The sequence below is a fragment of the Heterodontus francisci genome, chromosome 26, assembly GCF_036365525.1.
Source record: "Heterodontus francisci isolate sHetFra1 chromosome 26, sHetFra1.hap1, whole genome shotgun sequence".
NCBI classification, from domain to species: Eukaryota; Metazoa; Chordata; class Chondrichthyes; order Heterodontiformes; family Heterodontidae; genus Heterodontus; species Heterodontus francisci.
The window spans coordinates 71,270,577-71,284,165 of NC_090396.1; the positions used below are offsets into that span (position 1 = coordinate 71,270,577).

At 45.3% G+C, this 13,589-nt stretch overlaps 2 protein-coding genes across 6 annotated transcripts in view; one reads left to right on the plus strand and one right to left on the minus strand.

The window, feature by feature from the left end:
- adap2 (ArfGAP with dual PH domains 2) overlaps positions 1-13,589 on the minus strand; it is a 38,684-nt gene that overhangs the window by 23,884 nt on the left and 1,211 nt on the right. For all 5 annotated transcript variants that reach the window (XM_068058548.1, XM_068058549.1, XM_068058547.1 and 2 more), the window contains exons 2-5: positions 5,119-5,249; positions 4,094-4,185; positions 1,532-1,620; positions 874-986 (exon numbers count right to left, since the gene is read on the minus strand). In XM_068058548.1, coding sequence (XP_067914649.1) covers positions 874-986; positions 1,532-1,620; positions 4,094-4,185; positions 5,119-5,249 — 425 coding nt within the window. The remainder of the gene's footprint in view (positions 1-873; positions 987-1,531; positions 1,621-4,093; positions 4,186-5,118; positions 5,250-13,589) is intronic.
- tefm (transcription elongation factor, mitochondrial) overlaps positions 3,101-13,589 on the plus strand; it is a 28,663-nt gene continuing 18,174 nt past the window's right edge. The window contains exons 1-2 of the mRNA XM_068058546.1: positions 3,101-3,123; positions 8,916-9,011. Of these exons, the coding sequence (XP_067914647.1) occupies positions 3,116-3,123; positions 8,916-9,011 (104 nt within the window). The 5' untranslated portion in view covers positions 3,101-3,115. The remainder of the gene's footprint in view (positions 3,124-8,915; positions 9,012-13,589) is intronic.

Consider the following 13,589-nt stretch of genomic DNA (forward strand, 5'->3'; position numbering starts at 1 on the left):
GTGTCTGTGTATGTGTGTATATATACATATATATAATCAGCTCACAACCTGGAAAGTGTATGCAGGCTATTTGACCACAGGGTACATCACAGCCATGCCCAATGCTGCCCATATGTACATGCACCTAGCAGTAGGGGGCACTGGATGGTGATCAGAAGCAAAAAGTCCTGGCTGATTTTTATCCCCCTATTCCACAGAGCACTGAGGCCCAGCGACATTGTAGCTGCGGTCAAACCTCGGACTGTCTGAGCTGTTGTGGCTGAGTTACTGCGACAGCCAGGAAGTGCATTGAGCCCCCAGGGCGTTTCGGTCAGAAGCTTTTAACCAACTGACTCCAGAAGGGATTCCTGCTCCTCTTGATCCCCTTCCCAACCTCTGACTTTTCCCCCTCTTAGGACGGCTGGGATGCAGCTGTGGGATAGTGGGAGGGTGTGAAGTTTGGAAAGAAATTGGACACAAAGCAGGCAGAAGTACATTTGCTGCCTGTTATACAGAGTTGTCAACTCTGGTTGGAGATATTCCTGGAGGTTTCAAACTGTCCCAGCCCCATATCCAATATTTTTAGAACTAATAAACAAAAGTGTTCAAAGGAGAAATGTCTTTTTTTTAATGCAGCTATGATTTTTCTCCTGGGTTTGCCCACAGCTGTCACAAGGAGATTATGCTTCAATTCTTGGAGACCCCAAGACAAGGCTGGAGGGTTGGCAACCCTACCATTATAGAATGCAGCCAATATTCACTCCTGTTAATGTCAATTTAGCCTCTGCCCAGGTCCAGTTTCAGCCCCTAGCAGCACAGCACAGTTTGAAGTAAAAGTTCAGGGGGAGGGGGATCTTTACAAACAGAAACAATGCTGAGATATAAAAGCCGTACCTCCTCCTTAGCGTAGTACTGTATCACGCCCTCTTTCTCCAAAAGACGGAAATACCTTTTCTGAAAATTTCCGTTGTCCTTTCCCCGTTTCCAGAGATACCCGACCCAGTTACCTTTATAATGGACAAGGAAACATCAATTAGCACTTGAAAGTGTGAGTCCTAACTAGCATCATGTCCCGTTCCCCATCACCCCTGTGCTTGCTGACCTACACTGGCTCCCAGTCAAGCAATGTCTTGATTTTAAAATTCTCATCCTTGCTTTCAAATCCCTCCATAGCCTTGCCCCTCCCTATCTGTAATCTCCTCCAGCCCCTAAATCCTCCGAGATATCTGTGCTCATCTAAATCTGGCCTCTTGCACATCCCTGATTTCCATCACTCCACCATTGGCGGCTGCGTTTTCAGCTACCTGGGTCCTAAGCTCTGGAATTCCCTCCTCAAATGTCTCCACCTCTCCACCGCACTTTCCTACTTTAAGACACTCCTTAAAACCTACCTCTTTGACCAAGCGTTTGGTCACCAGCCCTAATATCTCCTTATGTGGCTCGATTCAAATTTTGTCTGATTTATGCTTCTGTGAAGCACCTCAGGATGAAAGGTGCTATATAGACACAAGTTGTTGTTTTGAAGGAGAGACCCCAACACCTGCTCCCATACCTGATGTGACGGATTCCTGCTGCTGAGTGACGATGTCAATGAACTCCTCTCGCTCGTACTTGGCTCGGATCCACTGCTGCTTCAGAACTCTGTAGTGGGGACAGAGAGGATTGTCAGGGTGGTCAGCTCTGTGAGGCCTGTAAGGACAACTCTTCACAGGTTGGGTTGGTGAAAGGGGTAACTTATACAGCTAATGGCAGTTTTCCAACAGTGTAACAGCGCAGAGCCTCTTCACAACAGCTCAAGTCAAGAAGTACCTGACACAGTGGGAAGCAAGACTGCCATACAGCCCAAGGTGGACCTAGCTTTGATCTTCAGTCTGTACTGAGTTTGTTGATGTGGAGTCAGTGCTCCTGGTCCACTTCAGACCTCTATTAGTGACTCCCACCCCCCACCCGACTCAATAGATTCTATGTATGGGTGAGAATTGGATTGGGTGGTTTCTTCCATGGTTGAGCAGTGTATTAAGCACAAAGAACACCTGGGAGAGCCATCACTAACTGGAGAGGTTCGGGATGTGGGGATTAAAATAAATGCAAGTGTGCACTTGTCAATACGGTATGGAGTCATCGCCCTTCTTCCATTTCTTTCTCATCCCAGAATAGCAAGAGGGCCTTTGCCAGCAGCCAGTGTTGGACTGGACAGTTTTCAGGCAGCTCGGATCTGTCTCCTCCCCATCGAACCCTGAACCCTGAGCCCAGCTGTGCAAGGTGACAATTTGGCCGCCTACCCTGGCAGACAGCAAAATTGTTTGTACATATACCAATGTTGCAAGTGTCTGCCCACACAAACATACAGGCACTTTCCAGCTGGGATCAGTAGATTAGGATTAATCTAGGAGCAGGGATCATGATGAGCTTTTCACCACCCTATCCCATGGGGATACTGAGGCCAACCTTAGTTCTTGGATTTTACACTCATCAGACTCAAGTGAGTTCAACAATTTCAGATCATGACCTCTTCCACCATTTTTTCGGATAGCAGCTATTGGTAATGAAAGCAGAAAATGCTGGAATGCCTCAGCAGATCAAGTAGCATCTGTGGAGAGAGAGACCAGGTCGATAAACCTGAAACGTTCACTTTGTTTTTCGCTCCACAAATGCTGCCTGACCTGCTGAGTATTTCCAGAATTTTCTGTTTTTATTCAGATTTCCAGTAGCTGTAGTATTTTATTATTGATGTCTGCTGGTAATGATTCTGCTATTCCCAATAACACCTTCTCTGGACCATCTTTCGTTCTTTACTTGTCCCATTACCATCTCTTTTTGCCTTGCACCATCATCTCTTATCATTTAATCTCTCCTGCCTTCCACCCTATCACAGACCTTCCCTTTTGTCCTTTCCTCCTCTCCCCATCCCCTTTCCATACCTCTGTACTTGGTTAAAACCTGTTACATCTCAAACTTTTCCCAGTACTGACAAAAGGTCATCAACCTGCAATGTTAACTCTGTTTTTTGCTCCACAGATGCTGCCTGACCTGCTGAATCCAATCAGCCAAGGATCAAACCGGGAAGAGTCAGGGTTTATACCACATAGGGTGACATACATGGCCACTGAGCTCTATATTCTCCGGCTATATTCTGATGATCCTGTGAGTACGGTAGTGTAGGGGGTTATGTTACTGGACTAGTAATCCAGAAACCTAGACTAATAAAGCTATGAGTTCAAATCCACCATAGGCAATTTGTGAATTTAAATTAAGTACAAAATAAATCAGGAAATAAAAGCTGCTCTCAGTAAAAGGTGATTGTGAAGCTGTTGGATTGTCATAAAAACCCAATGGGTCCATTAATGTCCTACAGGGACTAAATCTGCTGTCCTTAGCCAGTCTGGCCTACATGTGACTCCAGATCCACAGCAATGTGTTTAACTCATCATTCCCCTCTGAAATGGCACAGCAAGCCGCTCAGCTGTGACACCAAATCGTGATTGCAATAAATGCCAGTCTTGCACAGATCCCGACAATTAATAATTTAAAATATAATTCTTCAAAATACTTTTTAAAAATGTAAATGCAGCAGAAAACACATAATCAAATGCGGATGGGAGATCTTCATTTTGTGGGATCTTCATCCCACAGGATCTATCGTTGTGTCCGCCTACGTTTTACAAACCTGCCAAAAGGCCTGGCAAGTTCCGTGAGCTAAGATGACAAGTGTGACCGTCCAGAAGAACTAAAGTGTTGATAGATGGAAACTATTTCCTCTGGTGGGAGAGACCAGAACAAGGGGGCATTATCTTAAAATCAGAGCCAGGCCATTCAGGGGTGATGTCAGGAAGCACTTTTTCACATTAAAGGTAATAGAAATCTGAAACTCTCTCAAAAAGCTGTTTTGAAAAATGTTAAAACTGTTAGATTTTTACTAAGCAAAATGTATTAAAGGTTACAGAACCAAGCCGAGTAGATGGATTAAAGATACACATCAGCCACAATCGAATAGTGGGAAAGGTTCGAGGGGCTGAATGGCCTCCCATGTTGCTAACTGCACGATGCAGAGCAGCTCCACTGATCTCCCCTCCGAGCGCCGGTTCTAATCACAGTAAAAGTGATTTCTTCTTACACACAGTCTGCAGCCTGTGGCTTGTAGTAGAAAGGGGGAACCTTCTCCTCGTAATGTCTCTTTGCCACTTGGTTGCCATGTTTCTTCATTTGCTACGCACACAAATAAAAACAGTTTTTAAATTTGTGTCAGGGACAGAGCATGAAATGTACCTTTTATTCCATCATTTATCTGCAAATCAAACCTCCTTCGAAGCCTTAAACTTGAACCTATTACCCGATAATTCATCACGGAGCATGAGGTTAACGCATTATCTCATTTATTATTGCTTTCCCTCCACTGCCCCTGCCTTTCCAAAGATGTTGACTCAGTGCTGGCTGTACAGAGTGCATCATTCTCCCTGAGTTAGCCGAGACTGTGACAGGACATCACACATCAATCCCATGCCTTTCTCTCGCAATGTACAGACACTGTTGGGTCTTCAGCAGGAGTCACTGGGTCAAGATCAGGAGCTAATTCTCTCCCTGTGTCACCCAAGACCTCTGACAGCCCCATGTTGTTGCCTTGACTGAGTTCATATCAGCACAGACCAGACATCAAACCCAAACCCTTTCAAGGCTCTGAATTGCACTAGCCTCTGCTTTTACTCATTAATGGGCCAGTTGTACGTATGAATGATCCTAGCCATGAGAGGATTGCTCTCCTGTCACAAGGAAAGGAAACCCCATCGACCTTGCCCAGCCTGGCCTAAACGTGACTCCTGTCCCACACCCAGCGGTGGCTGACTTTCAGCTGCCCTCTGAAGTGGCCTGGTGAGCCACTCAGGTGCATCAAATCATGACAAATAACCACACGGACTTGAGTGACTCAAGAAGGCAGGTTATCATTGCTAGGGATAGGGAAGCACTGCCAGCCTCTGCCAGTGATGCCTACATCCTATGAATGAATTAAATTATAAACGTGCCACAGTACTCTGATTGTGGGCAGGTTGTAACTTTCCCAATCTGAGTACAACCCAGTGCAAATTGCAGTCTAATTTTAGCCCAGAAGGGACTGGTAATATTACAATGCAAGTGCCCTCGTACCTCAACTAAATCATTGTCCCAGAAATCCAGCCGAATGGATTTGACTCTGCTGATCCCTGGCAAGTTGCGATGAATCCCTGAACAGTTCAGGCAGATAAACACTCCAAGTGTGTAGGAAGCCCAGTCAGGATCTGAGGAGAACAGAAATCGGAAACCGCTGGTTAATCGCTGGTAAACTGCAGTGTTTTCCTTGTGGCTCTGTTAGAATCACAAAATGATTTAACAACGCCATTTGTATAGTAAGAGCAAAATACTGCGGATGCTGGAACTCTGAAATGAGAACAGAAAGTGCCGGAAATACTCAGCAGGTCTGGCAGCATCTGTGGAGAGAGAGAAAGAGAGATAACGTTTCAGGTCAGTGACCCTTCATCAGAACTGGTTCTCAGTTCATCAGTTCTGATGAAAGGTCACAAACCTGAAACATTAACTCTGCTTCTCTCTCTCTGTGCCAACGGCACGCGCTGTGATTCAAAAAGGAAGAAAAGATTTATAGTGATATCACGGGAAATCTGTAAGCTGATTGGTTGAGTAGGTAACAGCTGTTAGTGTATTTAAATAGCTTTAAAAAAGGGGAAAGTTCTCTTTTTTTGGAAAAAAAACCCTCAATACCTACCGTGTAAGTGATAAGGTTAGTACTACTAAAGTGTTTTTTTTTTTAATTAGTGTAATTTATTTGTCAGTTCCAAAGAAGGGTCACTGACCCGAAACATTAACTCTGCTTCTCTTTTCACAGATGCTGCCAGACCTGCTGAGTGGTTCCAGCATTTCTTGTTTTTATTTCAGATTTCCAGCATCCGCAGTATTTTGCTTTTATTGTAATTTATTAAGGACTTTAGATTGTAGTGGGTAGTGTTTGAAGTAGAACAAGACCCTTACGTAATTAGTATTTTTTTAATTTAAAGGGAGTAACTAAGTAATCTAAAGGTAAGACATGACAGGAGAGCTCGCAATCGTGATATGCTGCTCCTGCACTATGTGGGAAATCAGGGATGCTTCCAGTGTCCCTGACAACCATGTGTGCAGGAAATGTATCCATCTGCAGCTACTGACTACCTGCATTACGGAGCTGGAGCTGCAGGTGGATTCGCTGTGGAGCATCCACGATGCTGAGATCTTCATGGATAGCACGTTTAGTAAGGTGGTCACACTGCAGGCAAATGCTGCAAAGGTAGGAAGGGAATGGGTGACCACCAGGCAGAATAGAGGGAGGCAGGTAGTGCAGGAGTCCCTGTGGCCACCCCACTCTCTAACAGATATAGCACTTTGGATATTGTTGGGCGAGATGGCTCAGGGGAAAGCAGCAAAAGCCAAGTTCATGGCACCATGGGTGGCTCTGCTGCACAAGAGGGGAGGAAGAAGAGTGGCAAGGCTCTAGTGATAGGGGATTATATCATAAGGGGTACAGATAGGTGTTTCTGTGGCCGCAAACTTGACTCCAGGATGGTATGTTGCCTCCCTGGTGCTAGGGTCAAAGATGTCATGGAGCGGCTCCAGGACATTCTGAAGGGGGAGGGTGAACAGTCAGAGGTCATGGTACACATTGGTACTGATGACATAGTTAGAAAGAGGGATGAGGTCTTGCAACAAGAATTTAGGGAGCTACGTAGCAGATTAAAAAGCAGGACCTCAAAGGTTGTAATCTCTGGATTACTTCCGGGTTCCACGTGCTAGTGAGTATAGGAATAGGAGGATAGAGCAGATGAATGCATGACTGAAGACATGGTGCAGGAGGGAGGGCTTTAGTTTCTTGGATCACTGGGTCTGTTTCTGGCGAAGGTGGGACCTGTACAAGTTGGACAGGTTGCATCTGAACCAGAACGGGACCAACATCCTTGCAGGGACGTTTGCTAGTGCTGTTGGGGAGGGTTTAAACTAATTTGGCAGAGGGATGGGATACAGAGTGGAGGTACAGTAAGGGGTGATGCACAGTCAAATATAGAAGGGAAACTGAGTCAGTCTGGAGGGCAGAGTAAATGTAGACCTGTTAAGGCACAAGCGAACAATGCAAGGCTGGACTGCATTTATTTTAACGCAAGTAGTCTTACTAGTAAGGCAGATGAATTGAAGGCATTGATTAACACATGGAAATATGATATTATTGCTATCACAGAGACATGGTTGAGGGAAGAGCAGGACTGGCAGTTCAATATTCCAGGGTCTAGAATCTTCAGGCGTGACGGGGAGGGTGTAAAAGAGGAGGTGGCATTGCACTGTTGATCAAGGAGTCAATTACTGCAGTAAGGAGGGATGATATCTTAGAAGGTTCCTCAAATGAGGCCATATGGGTAGAACTTAAAAATAAAAAGGGGGCAATCACTTGGCTGGGAGTGTACTACAGGCCTCCAAACAATCAGGGAGAGATAGAGGAACAGATATGTGGGCAAATCTCAGAGAGGTGTAAAAATAATAGGGTAATAATAGTAGGGGATTTCAACTTCCCCAATATCAACTAGAATAGTCTTAGTGCAAAAGGCTTAAAGGGGGCGGAATTCTTAAAATGCATACAGGAGAGCTTTTTGAGCCAGTACATATAAAGTCCTACAAGAGAAGGGGCAGTACTGGACCTAATCCTAGGGAATGAAGCTAGACAAGTGGTAGAAGTATCAGTGGGGGTGCATTTCGGGGATAGTGACCATAACTCTAAGATTTAAGGTAGTTACGGAAAAGGACAAAGCGGGACCGGAAATAAAAGTACTGAATTGAGGAAGGCCAATTTCAATATGATAAAACAGGATCTGGCCAAAGCGGACTGGGAGCAGCTACTTGTAGGAAAGTCTACATCAGACCAGTGGGAGTCATTCAAAGTTCCTGCCTCTACCACCCTTTCAGGTAGTGTGTTCCAGATGTTGCCTGGGCTGGAGCATTTTAGCTATGAAGAGAGACTGGATGGGCTAGGGTTGTTTTCCTTAGAGCAGTGAACGCTGAGGGGGGACCTGGTTGAGGTATATAAAATTATGAGGTTCATTGATAGGATAGAGAGGAAGAAACTTTTTCCCTTAGCGGAGCGATTAATAACCGGGGGCATAGATTTAAGGTAAGGGGCAGGATGTTTAGAGGTGATTTGAGGAAACATTTTTTCACCCAGAGGGTGGTTGGAATCTGGAACACACTGCCTGAAGGGGTGGTAGAGGCAGGAACCTTCACAACATTTAAGAAGTATTTAGATGAGCACTTGAAACGCCATAGCATACAAGGCTACGGGCCAAGTGCTGGAAAATGGGATTAGAATAGATAGGTGCTTGATGGCCGGTACAGACATGATGGGCCAAAGGGCCTGTTTCTGTGCTGTATAACTCTATGACTCTGTGACAAGATGCACTGCAGCAACTTGCCAAGGCTCCTTCGACAGCACCTTCCAAACCCGTGACCTCTACCAACTAGAAGGACAAGGGCAGCAAATGCATGGGAACACCACCACCTGCAAGTTCCCCTCCAAGTCACACACCATCCTGACTTGGAACTATATCACCGTTCCTTCACTGTCACTGGGTCAAAATCCTGGAACTCCCTTCCTAACAGCACTGTGGGTGTACCTACCCCAAATGGACTGCAGCGGTTCAAGAAGGCAGCTCACCACCACCTTCTCAAGGTCAATTAAGGATGGGCAATAAATGCTGGCCTGGCCAGCGACGCCCACATCCCACAAATAAAAACAGTTTAGAAAAATGTGAAGTGATTTCCTTGAAACATGGGTGCAACAGTGACTACATTTCATAAATGTGTTTCATTGGCTGTAAAGCACTTTGGGAGGTCTGGAGGTCATGAAATAAATGCAAGTCTTCCTTTTTCTTTAGCAGGTCAGACAACAACTGTGTAGAGTTGGTATTTTGGACTCATCCTGAAGAAGGGTACAAGCCTGAGCTGTTGACTGTTGTCTCCACAGAGTGTGGGCTGTAAGTAGGTTGAGTGAGAAAGTTGTGTGTTTTTAGGAAGCTGAGAATATTGGAAAAGAAATCAGAAGTTTCACTTCCCCTTAACTCAGAGTAGGCTCTGCTTTGCACCAATGTTGCATAACTTCTCAGGAAGATGGCAAAGGCTTGTTCAGCTCTACCCGAGTCCCCCTGGGCCTGATACAGGGTGTGAGCTTTTCAAACTCACAGCTCACAGCTCGTACACACTGTAGCCCCTCCCACCCTCCCTGTGTCCCTCTGAAGGCTCTGACTCATGCTGGGATATGGATCCACGAGTGACAGCAAGCCCGGATGGTGATGTCATCAGGCAATTCGACTGCAGAGGAAGCACAGACAAGCCTCACCTAGGTCCACAGGAATAGCAGCAGGCAATTCAGATGCTTGAGGCTGTTCCACTATTCGATTAGACCATGGCTGATCTATATCTTAACTGCGTTTACTCGCCTTGGTTCCATATCCCTTAATATCTCTTACCCAACAAACAGTTTACAGTTGATCACCACTCCCCTCAGCCTCAGCTTTTTGGGGAGAGAGTTCCAGATTTCCACTACCCTTTGTGTGAATCCTGACATTACCCTGAATGGCCTGGCTCTAATTTTAAGGTTATACCCCCTTGTTCTGGACTCTCCCCATCAGAGGAAATAGTTTTTCTCTATCGACCCTATCAACTCCTTTAATCATCTTAAACACCTCGATTTAGATGTGGTATGATTCTGATGTCATGCCTGTGTGGACCTTCCGGCAGGATAGACCTGGAAAACAGGAATCCTGGCTGATGTCATGTTGTTTTCCCTCCGGCTCCCTATCCCAGGGCAGCTGCAGCATCTGCCATATCAACTAACTCAGGGCAGGGCAGAGACAGGACTCTGGACTTCCCTGTGAAATTGAAAACAGAAAAGGAAATTATGCACCCTCCCCCCCAAAAAAACAGTGACAAATGTAAAAGAGAAAAAGTAAAGCAGCTGCTTCTCCCAGCTGGAGGCTGAACACTCACTGTGGGGGGGGGGGGGAAAGGAAATGACAGAGATCAGGGTCACTGTCGGCTGGGTCACCCACCAGTCTTCCTGACCCACAGGTGTACAAGAAACACAAGGACAGAAAGGTTGAAAATACAGAAAGTAATAGGTGACAGCCGTGGCTCTGCAAGTACACTCTCACGTCTGAGTCAGGAAGCTGTGGATCCAAGTCCCAAAACAGAGACGCAAGCAAAAGATCCAGGCCTACACTTCCAGTGCAGTACTGAGAGAGTGCTGCACTGTTGGAGGTGCCAACTTTCAGATGAGATGTTAAACTGAGTCTGCCCTCTCAGGTGGATGTAAAAGAATCCAGGGGTAACTATTCAAAGAAAATTAGGGGAGTTCTCTCTGGGTCAATACTTAGTCCTAAAACAACACCTAAAACAGATGAGATGTTAAACCGAGGCCCCGCCTCCCCTCTCAGGTGGATGGAGAAGATCCCATGGCACTATGTGGAAGCAGAGTAGGGGAGTTCCCACCAGTGTCCTGGCCAATATTTATCAACAACAGCTCAATCAACATCACACAAAAAAAAACAGATTATCTGATCATTATCCCATTGCTGTTTGTGGGATCTTGCTGTGTGCAAATTGGCAGCTGCATTTCCTACATTACGACAGTGACAACACTTCAAACGTACTTCATTGGCTGTAAAGTGCTTTGGGACATCCGGTGGTCGTGAGAGGCACTATATAAATGCAAGTCTTTTTTTTAAAAATCACATTGCTCTATGCGGGAGCTTTTGTACAGGTTTTAAAGCCAGCGGAAAGAGAGGCTACAGTCATGCCCTCAGTCTGGGCTGAGTTTGAACCCAAGGTCCAAAGGTGAAAGGTTGTGCTGTTTAATGATTAACAACAATAACAGTTTGTCCAGTACCTTTAATGTAAAAGAGAGTAAAATCGGCGAGCAAAAGCTCACACATTTAATACATTCAACACTGGGGCACTGACACACTGGCGATGCAGCTCAGAATTTGTTCAGCTGTTTTTTTGGACTGCTTCAATCTGATTTTTAGTCATTTGTTCTTGAAAACAAAGCCCCAATGGTATTGGGCAACACTGGAAGAGTTTTTGCGGGCAGGTGAGCAGGGAAAGTCCCTATCATAGCACTCTGTGGAAAGGAGGAAGAGAGGAGCGAAATAAAGCTTTCAGCAAGTTTCCCTGTTGAAAGACTTGCATTTATATGTCACCTTTCATGGCGTCAGAACATCCCAAAGTGATTTACAGCCAATGAAGTACTTTTGAAATGTAGTGTGGGATAAGGAGAATAATCGTGTGAGATTAACTCCTTTACTGTAGCTGGAGCAGAAATCAGTCGTGCTGATCCTGTACTCGAACCCAAACCCACTGTAGATCTACCAAGAAGCTTGGGGGCTGTATTTATTCTCTAGACCATGAGAGGAGCTTCTCCTGCTCACTTTACAGGCCATTTCCTGCCAGCTCGATATTTCACTTGCACTGTACTGTACTATTTTTATCAAACCAAAGCGTAATTTTGAAAATAGTTACGAGTTGATAGAAAGTTTGCTTGAACCTACCATGTGATCATCCTTCTTATGGCCTGTGACATCATCTGAATCCCTTCTGTGAATGACTCCCTATTACTCATAATCCAGCCATCATAATTTCCACATTTACAGTAAATCAGTTCCTATGGTGCATAACAGATACCCGGGAGTGAGTTACAGCCTGGAATCTAATCGAGGAGGTCGGGGGGTTTATATATAGAATAACAGATACCCGGGAGTGAGTTACAGCCTGGAATCTAATCGAGGAGGTCGGGGGGTTTGTATATAGAATAACAGATACCCGGGAGTGAGTTACAGCCTGGAATCTAATCGAGGAGGTCGGGGGGTTTGTATATAGAATAACAGATACCCGGGAGTGAGTTACAGACTGGAATCTAATCGAGGGGTTCGGGGGGTTTATATATAGAATAACAGATACCCGGGAGTGAGTTACAGCCTGGAATCTAATCGAGGGGTTCGGGGGGTTTATATATAGAATAACAGATACCCGGGAGTGAGTTACAGCCTGGAATCTAATCGAGGAGGTCGGGGGGTTTATATATAGAATAACAAATACCCGGGAGTGAGTTACAGATTGGAATCTAATCGAGGGGTTCGGGGGGTTTATATACAGAATAACAGATACCCGGGAGTGAGTTACAGCCTGGAATCTAATCGAGGAGGTCGGGGGGTTTATATATAGAATAACAAATACCCGGGAGTGAGTTACAGACTGGAATCTAATCGAGGGGTTCGGGGGGTTTATATATAGAATAACAAATACCCGGGAGTGAGTTACAGACTGGAATCTAATCGAGGAGGTCGGGGGGTTTATATATAGAATAACAGATACCCGGGAGTGAGTTACAGCCTGGAATCTAATCGAGGAGGTCGGGGGGTTTATATATAGAATAACAGATACTCGGGAGTAAGTTACAGATTGGAATCTAATCGAGGAGTTCGGGGGGTTTATATATAGAATAACAGATACCCGGGAGTGAGTTACAGACTGGAATCTAATCGAGGGGTTCGGGTGGTTTATATATAGAATAACAGATACTCGGGAGTAAGTTACAGATTGGAATCTAATCGAGGGGTTCGGGGGGTTTGTATATAGAATAACAGATACCCGGGAGTGAGTTACAGCCTGGAATCTAATCGAGGGGTTCGGGGGGTTTATATATAGAATAACAGATACTCGGGAGTAAGTTACGGATTGGAATCTAATCGAGGGGTTTGGGGGGTTTATATATAGAATAATGGATACCCGGGAGTGAGTTACAGACTGGAATCTAATTGAGGGGTTCGGGGTGTTTATATATAGAATAACAAATACCTGGGAGTGAGTTACAGACTGCAATCTAATCCAGGGTTTGCTGAAAACTGGCCTCTGGTCCATTCTCCTCTCTTTTTGCCCCACCATTGGAGGCCGTGTCTTTAGCCCTCTAGGCCCTAAGCTCTGTAATTTCCTCCCTAAACCTCTCTGCTTCTTTAAACCACCCCCCACACACACCCCCCCCCCCCCCCCCCCCCGCCACCAAAATGCACGTCTTTAAGCAAATTTTTGTCATATTAATGCTCCTGTGATTTGAGACATTTTCCTATGTTAAAGGCCTGTATAAATGGAAGTTGTTGAGGTGACTGTGCATAAGGGATGATTGTTTGGGGCTGTAAGTTCATTGGGCACCCTGTTTACCAGCGTAAAGGGGAGTTCTGCAGAAGTTACACTGGAGGAGTGAGAGATTCACATTTAATATTGGTCATATGAGAATGTGCAGTTCACACCACATGGAGCATTGTATATTACTGAGCATCCTATCATATATAATGCACTGTATACCTTGTCCTTTTCAGAAGTATAGACTCCTGCTTTCACTCTACAGTGACAACCTCAGCTCCCAGATCACATTAGGGATAGGAGGAGGCCATTCAGCCCCTCAAGGCAGTTCCACTATTCATTCAGAGCATGGCTGAATCACACTTCCATTTTCCTGCCTTTGCTTCTTCTTCCTTGATGCTGTACTCAACAAAAATCTA